This window comes from Neodiprion virginianus, chromosome 1 (genome assembly GCF_021901495.1).
Source record: "Neodiprion virginianus isolate iyNeoVirg1 chromosome 1, iyNeoVirg1.1, whole genome shotgun sequence".
In the NCBI taxonomy this organism is placed as follows: Eukaryota; Metazoa; Arthropoda; class Insecta; order Hymenoptera; family Diprionidae; genus Neodiprion; species Neodiprion virginianus.
The window spans coordinates 23,129,956-23,143,745 of NC_060877.1; the positions used below are offsets into that span (position 1 = coordinate 23,129,956).

The window sequence follows — 13,790 nt, forward strand, 5'->3', positions numbered from 1 at the left end:
TGCAAACAGTTTCCTTCTTCGGCGGTAGATTTTGCGCCTTGTAAGTAAGTAATGAGGGCAATTTTTCTCCTGAATTTAAGAAAAAAAAAATAAAAAAAATAAAACCAGTCGTCTCCGCACGTGCATATATCCAGTACGAAGGTGTTTGCGTTTGTGTAATGCATCTTGGAACCGCAACTCGAATTGCAGACACGAATGACGATGTGTATAATGCACAGCAGCGGAGTGTCGGGTAGCGTTTCCAAGCACGGATCGAGGGATACGGAGCAGCGCCTCGGTAAATTTGACACGCAATTATGCAACCCTAAGTGGTTTTAATCTCACAATCCGACTTTTGAAAAGACCTTTTACAGGACAATGAAGTATACGCGGATTGTTGTTACCGCTGCACGCACCGCGTTTTACACAAATTGCGAAGTCGTCGGTTCGCCGATTTTTTTTTTTTTTTTTTTTTACACACCAATTTATGTACAGCCGATACGAAAATGATACAACGTTCGTTTCAACTCTGTTTCGCTGTTACACCGTGCTTGTAAATGTTCATGCGCGGATTTACGTTCGTTCGGATGTTTAACGATCCGCTATCAAACTCCGCAACATTCGCAAACTCTGCTCGTATCGATTTACTACACGCTGTTCAGAATTTCGTGTCGAATTCCACGCGATATGGCGGAGAGTACGCAATTCCGCATCAAAGTTGCGCATTTTTGCTTCTGCAGCGTGGAATGTCTGAATCGTAACGCATACTTAACTTTTTCCAGAACGTGTTAGATTTATTTTCATCCGCGAGTAACTATTCGCAAAGTGCAGTTCTAGTGCGAAACAATTAAAGGTTCGAAATGACGATGAGCGATCAATTTCAAAAGTGGTTCATTCGCGAGAGAAACGTTCACCTGCAAAGTTCCCATGTACAATATGTAGGTACAGCACAATAACTCAGCCTCGTCGATCCGTTGAACATAGGAGAAAGTTTTCGACTCTAACTATATACGCGTGTAACAAATGTTTGTCAAATGCGCTTTTTTTCTCCATCTTTATTCTTAATTAGCATATTTTTCGTCGTTCGCTCTGTTTTTACCTCTCTCCGCTCGTCTCAGTCATAGATTATACAAATGCCCCTCGCTCCGTTTTGCATTTACGTAATTGGTATTACACAAACAATTATACCCGGCGTAATCCACCTCCTCATATCCGTCAAACGAATTTATTAACGCTACCGTGTATCTCTGGTACAATGTGTATACATGTCGTATTTCTTCTTCTCTATCTTCTCTACATACCTACGTATATAAAGCTTAAGGATTTTCCGCCGTACGTTCGCTTATAAGCTCGAAACTACTGAACCAATTTCGATTCTTTTTTTTCCATGGACAGTTACAACGCCAGGGCCACATTTTTTGCTACATTGCGTTACAACCAGATCGATAGTTTTGGAGATACAATGATATTCATAAGCCAAATCGGAAGAAGATCGACAAACTCTTACGAATAGAGGAAAGTTATGTTCAAAAACTTTCAAGATCCCGATAATGTGATTTACAAAAAAGACTGAGAGAGAATACGATTGCGATAGTTTTGCGCGCACCAAAAACGACGTAGAAGTTAGTAACGTTACCTCACCGATGCACGTTTAAGAAGGATCCTTACTTCGCACTTTTTACTGTTTTTATTGTCTGAAATTTGGTAAACCTTGATAAACGAAATGTACTCAAGTTTCGAAGATCCCACTCTTTAAAAATTGTTCTAAAATTACAGAACAACGATTTCTCAACGACCATAACCCGGATGTTTAGTTACGTCGACGTTAACGTTACTGATTTCAGCCCAACCACGATATAAATTTGAAAATATTTGCGGGCGGAGCTGCGACGGACTCTTAACAGCGAGTATAATAAGTTTGATCAATCAAGATTGGCTCCCGTACATACTCTCTGTAATACCAGCAATAGCCATGTAATTACAGACGATTTAATCTGCCGAGGTTGTGATTGTTACATCTCGTTATATGGTATATCCGCGTATAGATCAGCCAGGAGACACGTGCCGGGCTTGTTGTATGCATGGAGTGTACAGGCAGGGTGGGGTGGTTTCTCTCCTTCGGGCAAAGACGACGACCATACGTAACGTAAGACATAAGTTCATTACTTCGCACTCGGAGAGTTCATGCATTGTGCCGATTACAACCGCAGAGAGCTATTACGCGTTACACGTAAGGCAATTCTTAACGTACCTCCTCGGTGTGGTTAAATATTCCGAGTATTCAGAGTGGAAAAGTGAATGCCACGGCATCACGCGTGCGTGCGCCGCTCATACGGTGCGATAATCCTGCGTTAATGCAGCTGAGCTCTGAGATTAATTGGTCTAGGAATGAGTAACAATGCGGTAATTGAAGTCAGAAACTTTGGCCTCGGGTCGTCGCTAGCGGCGACGAAGATTCTTATTTTCTTTTAGTTCCGTAACATCTTTTGGAACCCGTTGATGACGAATGATACACGCAGTTCGAGTCACAAGTTGGATTAAAAAGAAAAAAAAAAAAAAAAAAAAAATGAAAACCGTTTACAAAATCTCCAATAACGATGTTTGCACCAATGATAGTGAAGGAGAATGACACGACAGCCAAGGTATTGACAGGTGAAGAAATGAGTTCGCAATTAGTATGCTCAAAATGATTCAATTCTGGTGTTTTTGAACATATTCTTGTGTCTGTGAAATCATTTTGCTCACTGACCAGATTTCCACAAATTGTATGGAAAACATTTGAGAAACCTTATCTGATGGTACAGTTATACTCTCAAGTGCAAACCTACGTTTATCCAGTCTGTGTATAAACATTATTAAAAAAAAATACTTTGGATATATCTGTTGAGAACAAAATGAACAGAAAAACATTAGAATCGGATGAAAAACCCCAGAATTCAATCAATTGAAACCTTTCTTCGAATCGTTAATAGCTTTGGTATACTGAGAAAAATTTCAATTGTTACAGTGACTAGAAAAATTCAGTAAGACAGGTGTCGTTAAAAGAAAATTGTTTGAATATTGTTGGAATTAAGCATTTTGCGCTATCGTCGATTCTTTTTTGGTAATTGCAACGTTTACTCTACTTTTTTAGTTAAATAAGGCTTTAGCATCAATTTATTGTTGCACAAGCATTGAATTTTCGCAACAGTTACAAGAAAATCTGGTAACAGCGATCGTAATGAAAAAGAATAGTAACGGATACTAGACTTTCCGGTAACAGCTGGAAAACTAATTGTCATTTTCTACCTAGAACTATATTTTGGGGATTGTGGTAAAAAATGAAAATAGTTAAGGGGACTGAGCGGTGACCGAAACTAAAAATTTCTCTCAGTGTAGCGCTACTCGTAGGTATTTGTTCGTATTTATTTCGATTACACAGCAGAAACGTTGTTCGATTCACCTTCGCCACAATTGGCGCGAATAATGGTTTTTTACTTTGCCAACTTTTGATTTGAACCATGGTGTGAGTTGGACCAACTAATCCTCAAGTCCGGTGACATTTTTCTCAGCTATGAATTTCTGAATTCTCGATTATATTCCGCGCACCGACGACGCGTTTCAATCATGGGAATACTTCACCTGTACCAAGATGGTTCTTAATTTTGTTTGGCGAATCTCACTGCCGTTAATGCTGCACCGGAGAGATGCATAATTGAAACTGCCGTATGCCGATGACTCGTATATAAGCTGTAGTAAGGCTGTAATTATTTCGATCACCATTTATTGCGAAATGTTTAATGATACGCCGTGCAATCCACGATGCGAATTGAAGAACGAAGCGAACGCTATTCCACACATATCGAAACAATTCTCGCTAGCGATATAATAATCGGGCCATCCCACTCGATTTTTTGTTGCAAAATGATCATGCGACCTGACCGCTTTCAAAAAACCGACTATAACTGGAGGTTTGCTCAATCGTTATACAAAAATTCGAACGCGGAATTGCGCTAACGGCGCAATTCGTTGTATAGCAACTGAAATTTTATTTGCTATCTGCCTGTAGGCAACGCTGATATTGTGAAACGAATCGAAATGAAATACAATATTCATGTTTTTCAAGAGTTTATAAGGTAACGCTTTGCAAAAGAAGAACATTCATCTTCGCTGGAACACTCGCGTGTATAAGATTCTTGTACAGCTCCTGTAATCTCCTAGTCCCGAGCTGAGAATACAATATTCTGTGGTATTTCCCAGAGTCTGTAACGATATTTTTATGACAATTCCACGTTTATCCAAATTCTAACTTGAATGAAATCTCAAAGTCGATTTAAATTTTTACCATGCTTATCAATCGCTTTGTCGCGTGATTAACCTGACGAATAATAATACAAACGGTGGTACAACTGTCTTTTAAGGTAATGTTTTGGTTTAGAGGCCTTAAAAAAAAAGTGATTCTCGGGAATCTTTTTGATAAGGAGAGAAAAACGAAGCTTCTTAAAATTTTTAATCTATTCAAAGTCCAAAAAAAAACAACCGTGAAATCATATTAATTTTCGAGCTTGAACGTCAAAGTGACGATTTTTACAAGGGAAATTTTTTTCATTCAAGCTCGAAAATTAATTATTTCACTTTTTTTTTTTTTTTTGGTTCATCGATAGTAAAAATACATGGTCAGCTAACAACTCCGCCATTTGGCAACAATTTGATAATAAAAAAAAAATTTTTGTACTCTTCAAACGTGTGTTAAAATACGCTCAAAATTTGTAAGTAGCTTTTTTGTTTCGTTCCACGTCAAAATAAAAAAAAAAAAAAAAATAAACTAAAAATCACCTTTTTTCAGGCATCTGAACCAGGACACTGGCTTAAAAATTGAAGCTTGGAGCCGCTTTAGCGGGAAAACGCGACCTAATGACCGTCTCCGATTTCAAAGGAATTCAACGTCTGGGATATTCCATGCCCACTATCGTGTACATGATACTCACACATGCCCACGCATTTCTCGAACATGCAAATATCAAGCGAACTGTCACTTGCGGATTATAAAAGTTGGCGTAAAAACAGAGTCGAGTAGTTGGTTACCGGTGCTGTTTACTGCTGCTCACTCTGACCGGGATAATTACACGTTACATCGTTGGTTAGTTTCGGCTGTAGGTGGGCATCAGGCGTATTATACGTACACACGCCTAGAGAAAGTAAAAGATAATAATCATGTTTGCATACAAATCGCGAGATTTCTTTTCGCCGTCTGTGACTACGATAAGACAAATAAAAAAAAATGAAAAAATTTAAAAAAAAAATTTACCAACGCAGACGTATAGGAGGTATAATGTACTTTATAGAGGGGAATAATTGTGTTTGCGTGCAGTTAGCGTGTAATATTGATCATCGCTGGACGTTGATTCTTATACCAAGATAATTAATGCACGCGCCGCCGGTCGCATTGCAACATCGCCGTGACGGGTGATTTTTTTAAATATTTCTTACACCGAAGACAGAGAAGGAATAAATGGATTGAAAGATAAAAGAAAAGGACGGAAAAGAAGTAAAAAAAAAAAAAACAAAATGAAGAAATAAAAACCGTAGACGAATGAAAATAATCGTTTTCGCACCGAATTCCATAAAGTTTCGACGCGTTATTAGTAGGCGAAAGCAATTCGCGCAAAAATTAGCTATTCGTTGTGCTGTTTGAAAGGTGGTTTTATTATACATGCGCGCAAAATTCACTGTTTGTCTATCATACCCTTGCCCCGAATCACGTAAAATATTAATTTGCGAAAAATGTCGATGGCTGGGAAAAGAAAAAAAAAAGAAAGAAAGAAATAGAAAAAAAAATGATTGCAACGAGGACAAATATTGGCCTGAATAAACAAACTATCTTGACAACATTTTGTTGCATAACGAAAACAGATCTGGTTATAAATATGTATATTATCGGCGAGAAACGCGATTACTGGACCATTTCACACGGCTTTGAGCTGTTGCAGTTTGGCCAAGCAAATGTCGTTACGGTTCAACAACAATATCGGGAAGGCACCGACACGGTACCGAGAAAAAAAATAAATAAATTACTAAATGATTCAAAATTTAAAAAACAAACAAGCAAATAAACAAAAAAAAAAAAAAAAAAGAACATTGTCGAATAAACACAAAAGCCGCACGTCTCGCCCAAGTATAGTCAACGCCAAAGTTTTGCAATTTTTTAACGAGACCGCGTCAACTTCGATTAAGTTCAACGTGTCGATTACAATGGATATGGAAAGAAAAAAATATTGAATATAAAAATAGAAGTGAAATAAAAAAAAAGGACACACGCGACAACGTCGGCGTTAAATGTATCACGTTACATTGACCGTTCTTAAGCAGAGCTCGTTTAATTTCAGGAATCTTTTACGCGCCCGGTTAAACCTGAAAAATTGGGTTTGGGTTACAATGATTTTTTATTCTCGTTTCCCTTCATTTTTTATTTCTTTATTTTTTTTTCCATCGTTATTAATTTTTATCCTTTCTTTATCGACCGCCGTACAGCTGACTCTGCATACTTTAGACAGTTTTATCGATTTTACAGCACCGTGTTTTGTCGTTTGCGTAATAGATTTCGGTTCGATCTATACTTCCAGTCTCATCTGCGATGATGAAATCTGTTTCGTTAAATTCCGAACTTTCGGTCCAAATGACTAAGCTAATTGGACATTTTTTACAGAGAAACAAAGGGTAGTCGGAAAAATTTGGCAAACAGTCTGTGTTTTTCTATAAAAATTTTCTTTTTAATTTCGACACATGTTTACAGTTGCAAATATTGCGACGACACAGTTTCAACATTTTTATTGACCATTTTTGCAAAAGGTTTTGATTCGCGAATCTATACGCGAACCCGAAACAATTGTCTATAGCTTTGTTCGATAAAATATTTAAGAAAATTGTAAACTGACATTGAGTTGAGACTTATTTTTTTACGCTGCCATTTCACGATACTTGACAAATTTTGTGTTAAAAATAGACCAGCCGAGTTGGTGTCTCGTGAATTTTGCAAATTAAGGCGTGTTCGTTTCGTGTGCTTGGCAACTTGGCAGCCAAGCAATTTTGCGAAAATACTACACTCCCGGCTTGCTCAATTTGTTACAAACGATTCCGAGTTTCACTCGACCGTCAAGATTTTGGCTTCCATAGGTTGTATTTTTTGAAAATACTCCACGAGTTTTACAGATTAATTTTTACCTAGATTCCATTCCTCCCGGATGATTTCAAAACCGCTTAAATATGCACACCGTGAGCGGTTAAATATCGCATTACAAGATCCATGAATGATTATACAATCAATCTTCGTATTCCGCGATCGATATCGCGAATAAATATTACAAAATGATCAAGGAATCACGGCACAAGTGAAATGGAAACCTGCCTAAAAAACAATTGTCGGTGAACTTGCGACGATATCTAAATTAGCTGAAATAGGCGTGCAAGAAAACAAAAATTGGGTTATCACATGAAAATTATCCAGTAACTAGGCATCATGAATTGCAAATTTTTCATTTATACTAACTTTCGGTGTTTTGTTCAATATTTTTTCTAGATGCCGAGAAATATCTGAATCTTGGACTCGAATTCCACACAATTGTATAGCGTATCAGGGCACTGATTGTAATATTTTAATAAGTACAGTGCTAAAGTAGTGCTTGCGAGACCAATTTCAAATTTATAGACTATCTTCGGGGTCAAAAGAGGCATGATGTCTATAAATTTCAACCAAATCGATTTGTGCACTTTTGTATTAAGAATGATTAACTCTGATTTTCGACAGAACTACACTTTAACGAATTCGTTTTTAAAATTTAGCATCAAAAACTTCATAGAGAACAGCAAAGCTTTTGTACTAGAACCGTTTTCGTAGGTCACCAAGATCGATGCTACGTGGATCTGAAAAATCGTCGAATCGTTGAAATCCGATTCGTTGAACTGTTTTCACGGGGAAACACTTGATGTGAAGAAATCTAATGAAAAACCATCGTTCATCTTTTAAATATACGTACTCGAATCTTGTAAAATAGCCAAAAAAAAAAAAAAAACTGAGAAAGGTCATAAAAAAATCACACTTTCATGTTGAGCCGTTATCGTAACGATATATCCATTTAACTGCAATTTTCTAATAACTATAAAAAGAGTAATAATGTAATTTTTCCCAATTTAGACTCGCAATGAAGTAAACTTGATCCGAACCGACGTCACCTTACTTCGAATCTAATACGGTATATTATATAAATAATAACCGGTGACTAATCTCAATAACCCGTGAAAAGATAACCCGTAAATTAATGACCCAAGACAAAAATAACCCATAAAAAAAAAAAAAAAAAACTAACTCGAATCAAAGTTTACAAGCGTTTGCATCAGTCATGGGCTCGTTTGATCCAATAACGATAAAAGCCTAATCCTTCGGCATTTAGCCGCGTTTAAATTTTTCTCTCCGTCTCTCTCTCTCTTGTTTTCATCAGCTTAATTAGCCCCTGGATCGTTGATTGGGCAAGAGGTATATGGGAGGTATCGGGCAGCGAAGGATCAACGCTACCCGAGGCAGCGGTCCGCAATTACGTTAAAATTAATGTTATCAAATAAAGAAGGTAAAGGCTGCGCCTCGGACGGAATGCCTGGAGATGATGCTACGCGACGCGTCGCGGGGCCCGATCGTGTGGGTGCCGACTGCTGACCCAGAGAAAAGGTTGCGACTCTCTTCGTCTTACTAATACCGACGCACGACGCGACGCCCCGCCGGATGGACGCATGCCACTGGGACAAGGTTGCCGGGGGCCCATAACTATCGGGCCTGACACACAACAATGCACGATGATGTTTCTTTATGCCCGTACGACGAACGCTCGTATGCCCCGTTCCGCGCCAAGTCGACCGAGAGAAAACATTCAACAATCGTGGTGGTTGGTTTAATTTGATTTCGCGTTTTGTACATGTTTTTTTTTTTTCTTTCTTTTTTTCTTGGCTTATTTTTACACGGGTTATCACGGTCGGTTGTCGTCTGGTGGCCGATAAAAATACTCGAATAAATTACTCGACATTTCCCTGACTTTTTTTTTTTTTTTTTTTTTTTTTACCTGATTATAATTTTTACCTGACCAAAATCCGAAATAATAATGCCGATTCAACTATCTAACAAACAAAGCTCCGAGTCAATGATGTGTTTGATAGTAACACATAGAGGGAAATTGTTCTCAAGATTTTGCTTTTTCGTTACGGAAGTTTCATTTTCTCTCTCTCTCTCTTGCTACGGCCACAAAATTCCCCAAATTTTTCCTGACTTTCCGGATATATCTGACCAGTGTCGATCATGTTTATCTTGTCCGAGTAAACGGTTATTGTAATTTAGCAAGTGTATCAATAAATTATTCAGGCGGTTACATATTTGCTTGATATTAATAGTCGAGTAATTGATTTCATGGAATCAGTGAAGAAAATAAATTGTGTTTGCTTTTTCTTTTACACATTATCGTATTGATACGTTTCTACATTTTTTCAGATTCTCTGTATCTTGCCAATCGGTTTTTTTTTTTTTTCAAAAGTGTCCAATCTCTTCGAAGATTAAAAACAAATGCAAAGTATTCCCTGAAGGAATGTAAGTAACGATAATCAATTATTTGACTTATTTCTCAAGTAGAATTCATTCTCTTTCCATAATATGCACGTCACTCGGTTTCAAAAAATTTTATGCAATGGACTCATTGTTAGAGTATCAGGAGTCTTTAAATACGGGTGAACTGTTATTCGGTAACTAATATTATCGATATGAAACTGTATTCTTGAAGACGTAAAAATAATTTTACTTTCAAAGAATTTAAAAATTTTTCCAAAAATTGCATTCAATGTGCACACCACCACCGATGCGTATTGATTATTGTATTTAAAAAAAATCGTGAAATCCGTCAAGAATCGGTTGACTAAAAAATAAAATCGGTCCAACGAATGGGGAAAAAAGTGAATCCCGTCTCTGACGACATCGAAAAAATGATAAAAATTCAGTGTCTTCTTGTTTCGTATTTTGTCGCGTCAATGACGAAAGAGGGGTGAAAAATTTTTGAAAAAAAAAAAGAAAAGTGTAATCGTGTTTTACAATTGACGGTACGCAAAGTAAAACCAAACTAACGAGCTGAGCGGTTTCTCGAATTGGCACGGCAGGTCCTATAGAGAGACTTACATTTCTCTCGAAGCATCGTCCCTCCTCTCCTTATAACTTCACCAAGTTAAACCGAACTTCGCCGAGGTATCAAGAGAAACAAATTCCACCTCCTCCCACACGTCGTGACTCTCTGTATTTCTGTTTCCCCCACCCCACCGTCGATCCTGAATCCCCCTGCGAGTGCGAAACTCGATTCAATGTTTGAATAACCGCGCCACCATACCGCCGATCCCCAGTCTTACAATTACACTCGAAACCGCGGGTTTGAGCACGCGAGGAAATTTATTACCGTCAGTGATCGATATTGATAATAGTTGAACAATTTTTATTCCCCCTTGTTTTTCGTCCGTTTAATTTTTTTCGTTTCATTTTATTTAGTTTTCAACCCCCCTGATCAGGTCGAGAACCGCGTTGCGATTTTCACCTGCGCGCGGTCGTCGATCGTTTCTTCACCGCAGGTTTATTACACACGTACACGTGAACACCGATCGCAAATCGCCCGCGGCTCTATTCGTCCGTTTAATTATCATATAATCGTCTATAATCTTCTCATCCGGACGAGTTTCAACGCATATAGCTAAAGTGGAAGGAGGAAAGAATTTAGATAAGAGGTATACCGATCTGTGACTTTTGGTTCGTTAACTTCTCGTCGTTTGTTTTTTGTTTAAATATTGTCGTCTTTTTCCTGTTTATTTACATTGTCGTTCTTATTTTTTATTATTTTTTTATTTTTTTACTTTTTTGTCTTCTTCCTTGCTTTTCTCTTGCGTTACAACCGTCGTCGACGAGTGTTTAATACTGATTCAGCATTTATTACTACGCACTGTTTTTCACCTCCGGCCACCGTGCAAAGTTTTATGCCAATGAAATTAATTGGAATTTATATACACCCCGCACGGTATGATACAGGAATACGCATCGCGATAATCGCGCAAACGTGTGTCAAGTATTTATTACCGTGCGATACCGATCTTATCTTTGCCGCTAATTGTAAGCGGGCAATAAAAACGCCACAAAGAATAAGTTACAAAAATGAAACGCAACCGAATTTAAATAACTCGTCGATTTTTTTTTATTTTTTATTCCTTTAATTCGAACAAAGGGACTAAAAGTTTGTCATTTCCCCGGTATAATTTACCCCGATGAAAATTCAAGCTACCGTTTGTAATTCCAGGAGTATCCTCGTTGTTACCAGGATTAAAGACTTCTAATACGTGACATATTATTAGAGGAAACTTTAACGCAAAAAAAATTGTTCCAACGTGTGTCTGTAGTTGTAGCCTGCAATTGAGATACGGAGATGACGGAGCCAAAAATTCCGGTAAGTAAACAATTATTTCGATAGTATGTGTCTGTGCTCGAAATAAGATTAAAAAAAAAAAAAAAACTATGCGATTTCGTTCTGTCGAATTGAAAATCGATATTTTCAAATATAGACAACGCATTTGCGCTAGATCGTTCGAATGGGGAAGAAAAAGAAAAAAAAAAACAATAACGAAGTGACGAGAGAAAAAAAGGAAAGATTATTATTGCTGCATAAAAACAAAATGGTGGCATGTGAAATGAAACTAAGTGTCGTTTATCAAACAACCGAACAATTTGAAGGAACAAAGGCACGAAGATGTATGTTTTTTTTTTTTTTGTTTTTTTAAATTGGAAAGCTCCGACAATTTTAAAAAGCACACCAGATGGGCAAAGATCGAAACCGACGTCGCTCGATGAACCGGCAAAGAACACGACTGACAATGAGTATATGTATAAGCTACGTGTAGCTGGTCCATTCTAACCACCTTAGATACAGAGATACTTTTACTTTGAAAGAGAATGCGATCGGATCTCTCGACGTCTTACTGCAGACGTTATGTAAGTTTTAACGGTAGACAAAAAACGTACACGGGCATAACAAAATTCGGTTGAAACAGGGTGTGCATTATGTACAGCGTTTACGTGTAGCCGATAAATTAGACCTACCTTAGAAGTTCCTAAACTCCTAAACATTACCGATTGTACAGAGTCCCAGATGTTTCGAAACGAGAATTGATTATACGTATCGATGATCGCGGTATCGATTGAAGCAGCACCCTGATATTTTCATTCCTACCTACGTTTAAGATCGACGATAATAACAGCGATAGAAATCTTACATCATTTTGTTTTTTAGAAATCAACATGTTCGCAGATCGATTGAAAAGAAATTTTATTTCTTTTGCTTCGAGGACGAAACTGATTTTCAGATGGTTTTTAATGAAACAAACTTTACGGTTTTAAATGACAAAAAAAAAATTTTTTTTCCAACACATCGAACTCAAAGATTGCATTTAGTTACCGCTGTTTGATATGATACTTAAAGAAGTGAAAACCGTTGTTAGAATGGTTAATTTTCAGTAATTTTCGGAAAGGTGGATTTAAGTACAAATGTAATATTTTGTAAAATATTTTCGATAACAACGAGACAGTATTTATCACTTTCAAACATCACAATCATCAGCATTAAACAACACCGCCAATTGTTCTTCAACAAGATTAATACGACCTCCGAATATTTCTTTCGACAAATTTTTTCACTACAATTTCTAAAACTCTCAAACATTCCGAAAAGAGTCGAAGTCTCTCCGTACACCCGTATAACAATCAAGCATAATACATATAATCAATACGGTGAAACAAAACAATCGGAAAGAAAAAGAGAAATGAAATTAGAGTTAAAAATACAAAACTGATGCTAAAAATAAGAAAAGTATGAGGAAAAAATTCAACAATTATTTATTAATTGCAAGAGAAGCCGTAAATGTCTCGCGTATAACCGCGGCACATTATGTATGTATATTGTATGTAGGATTGTTGCCCGGTTATACGAGTTACACCATAAGAACGACCTTGCGCAACGGTATGTAACGTCGTCGTTGCTCAGCTCCCGTGCGTTAATTACTATGCTCGTTGTCGTTCACCGCTGATCTCTGGCCAAATTTTTTCGCTTTCTTCTTTTTCTTCGGTCCTAGTTTAAAATTTTGTTCCCGGGCTGGGTAGGAATATTTTTTATATAATTTTTCATACGGTTGTTTGGTTGTATCATCGTCATCACCGTCGTCATCATTATTATTATTATTATTATTATTATATATTTTTTCCGTTTGAAAAATCACTCGCAGTCAATTTTCCGTATAAATTTTCAAATGGTAAATAAAAAAAAGTTCGATAGTTTGAACACATTTTTTGGTAAAGTAAAATTAATCCACTTACATTCTATCTTCCAATGAATTTTCCAAGCATATGATACGATCTTCGTGAAAAGAAACCGATTAAGGGGGTATTCTAGTGTAGAAATTTGAAAAAATCGATTTTTTTTTTTTTATATTTTCAAAGCTTAAGCTTTCAAGAATGTGTCCTTAAAAGGACAAGTCAAAATTTCAATTATTTTCAGAGATATAGCTATTTTAGTGACACGTCTTCAATACTGACGCGGCTGGAACGAATTTTACTCGAAACTTTAAACGCGTTTTTCTCAAAACTACATTTTTCAAAACGGTTGACATGATTTCTCAAGTTCTATTGAACCGATTTACTTGAAATTTGGTGAGAATCTTCTCAATACATGTCTCTATCGCACGAACTATTATTATAACGAAATAATAATTTTTACTATTTT

The 13,790-nt window shown here is 37.0% G+C and overlaps 2 protein-coding genes across 2 annotated transcripts in view; one reads left to right on the forward strand and one right to left on the reverse strand.

The window, feature by feature from the left end:
* LOC124298470 (nuclear migration protein nudC) overlaps positions 1-13,790 on the reverse strand; it is a 143,664-nt gene that overhangs the window by 23,730 nt on the left and 106,144 nt on the right. The gene's annotated exons all lie outside the window — the stretch shown is intronic.
* The window catches only part of LOC124298484 (uncharacterized), a 104,280-nt gene continuing 101,883 nt past the window's right edge, over positions 11,394-13,790 (forward strand). Inside the window, exon 1 of the mRNA XM_046750569.1 lies at positions 11,394-11,465. Within this exon, the coding sequence (XP_046606525.1) occupies positions 11,445-11,465 (21 nt within the window). The 5' untranslated portion in view covers positions 11,394-11,444. The remainder of the gene's footprint in view (positions 11,466-13,790) is intronic.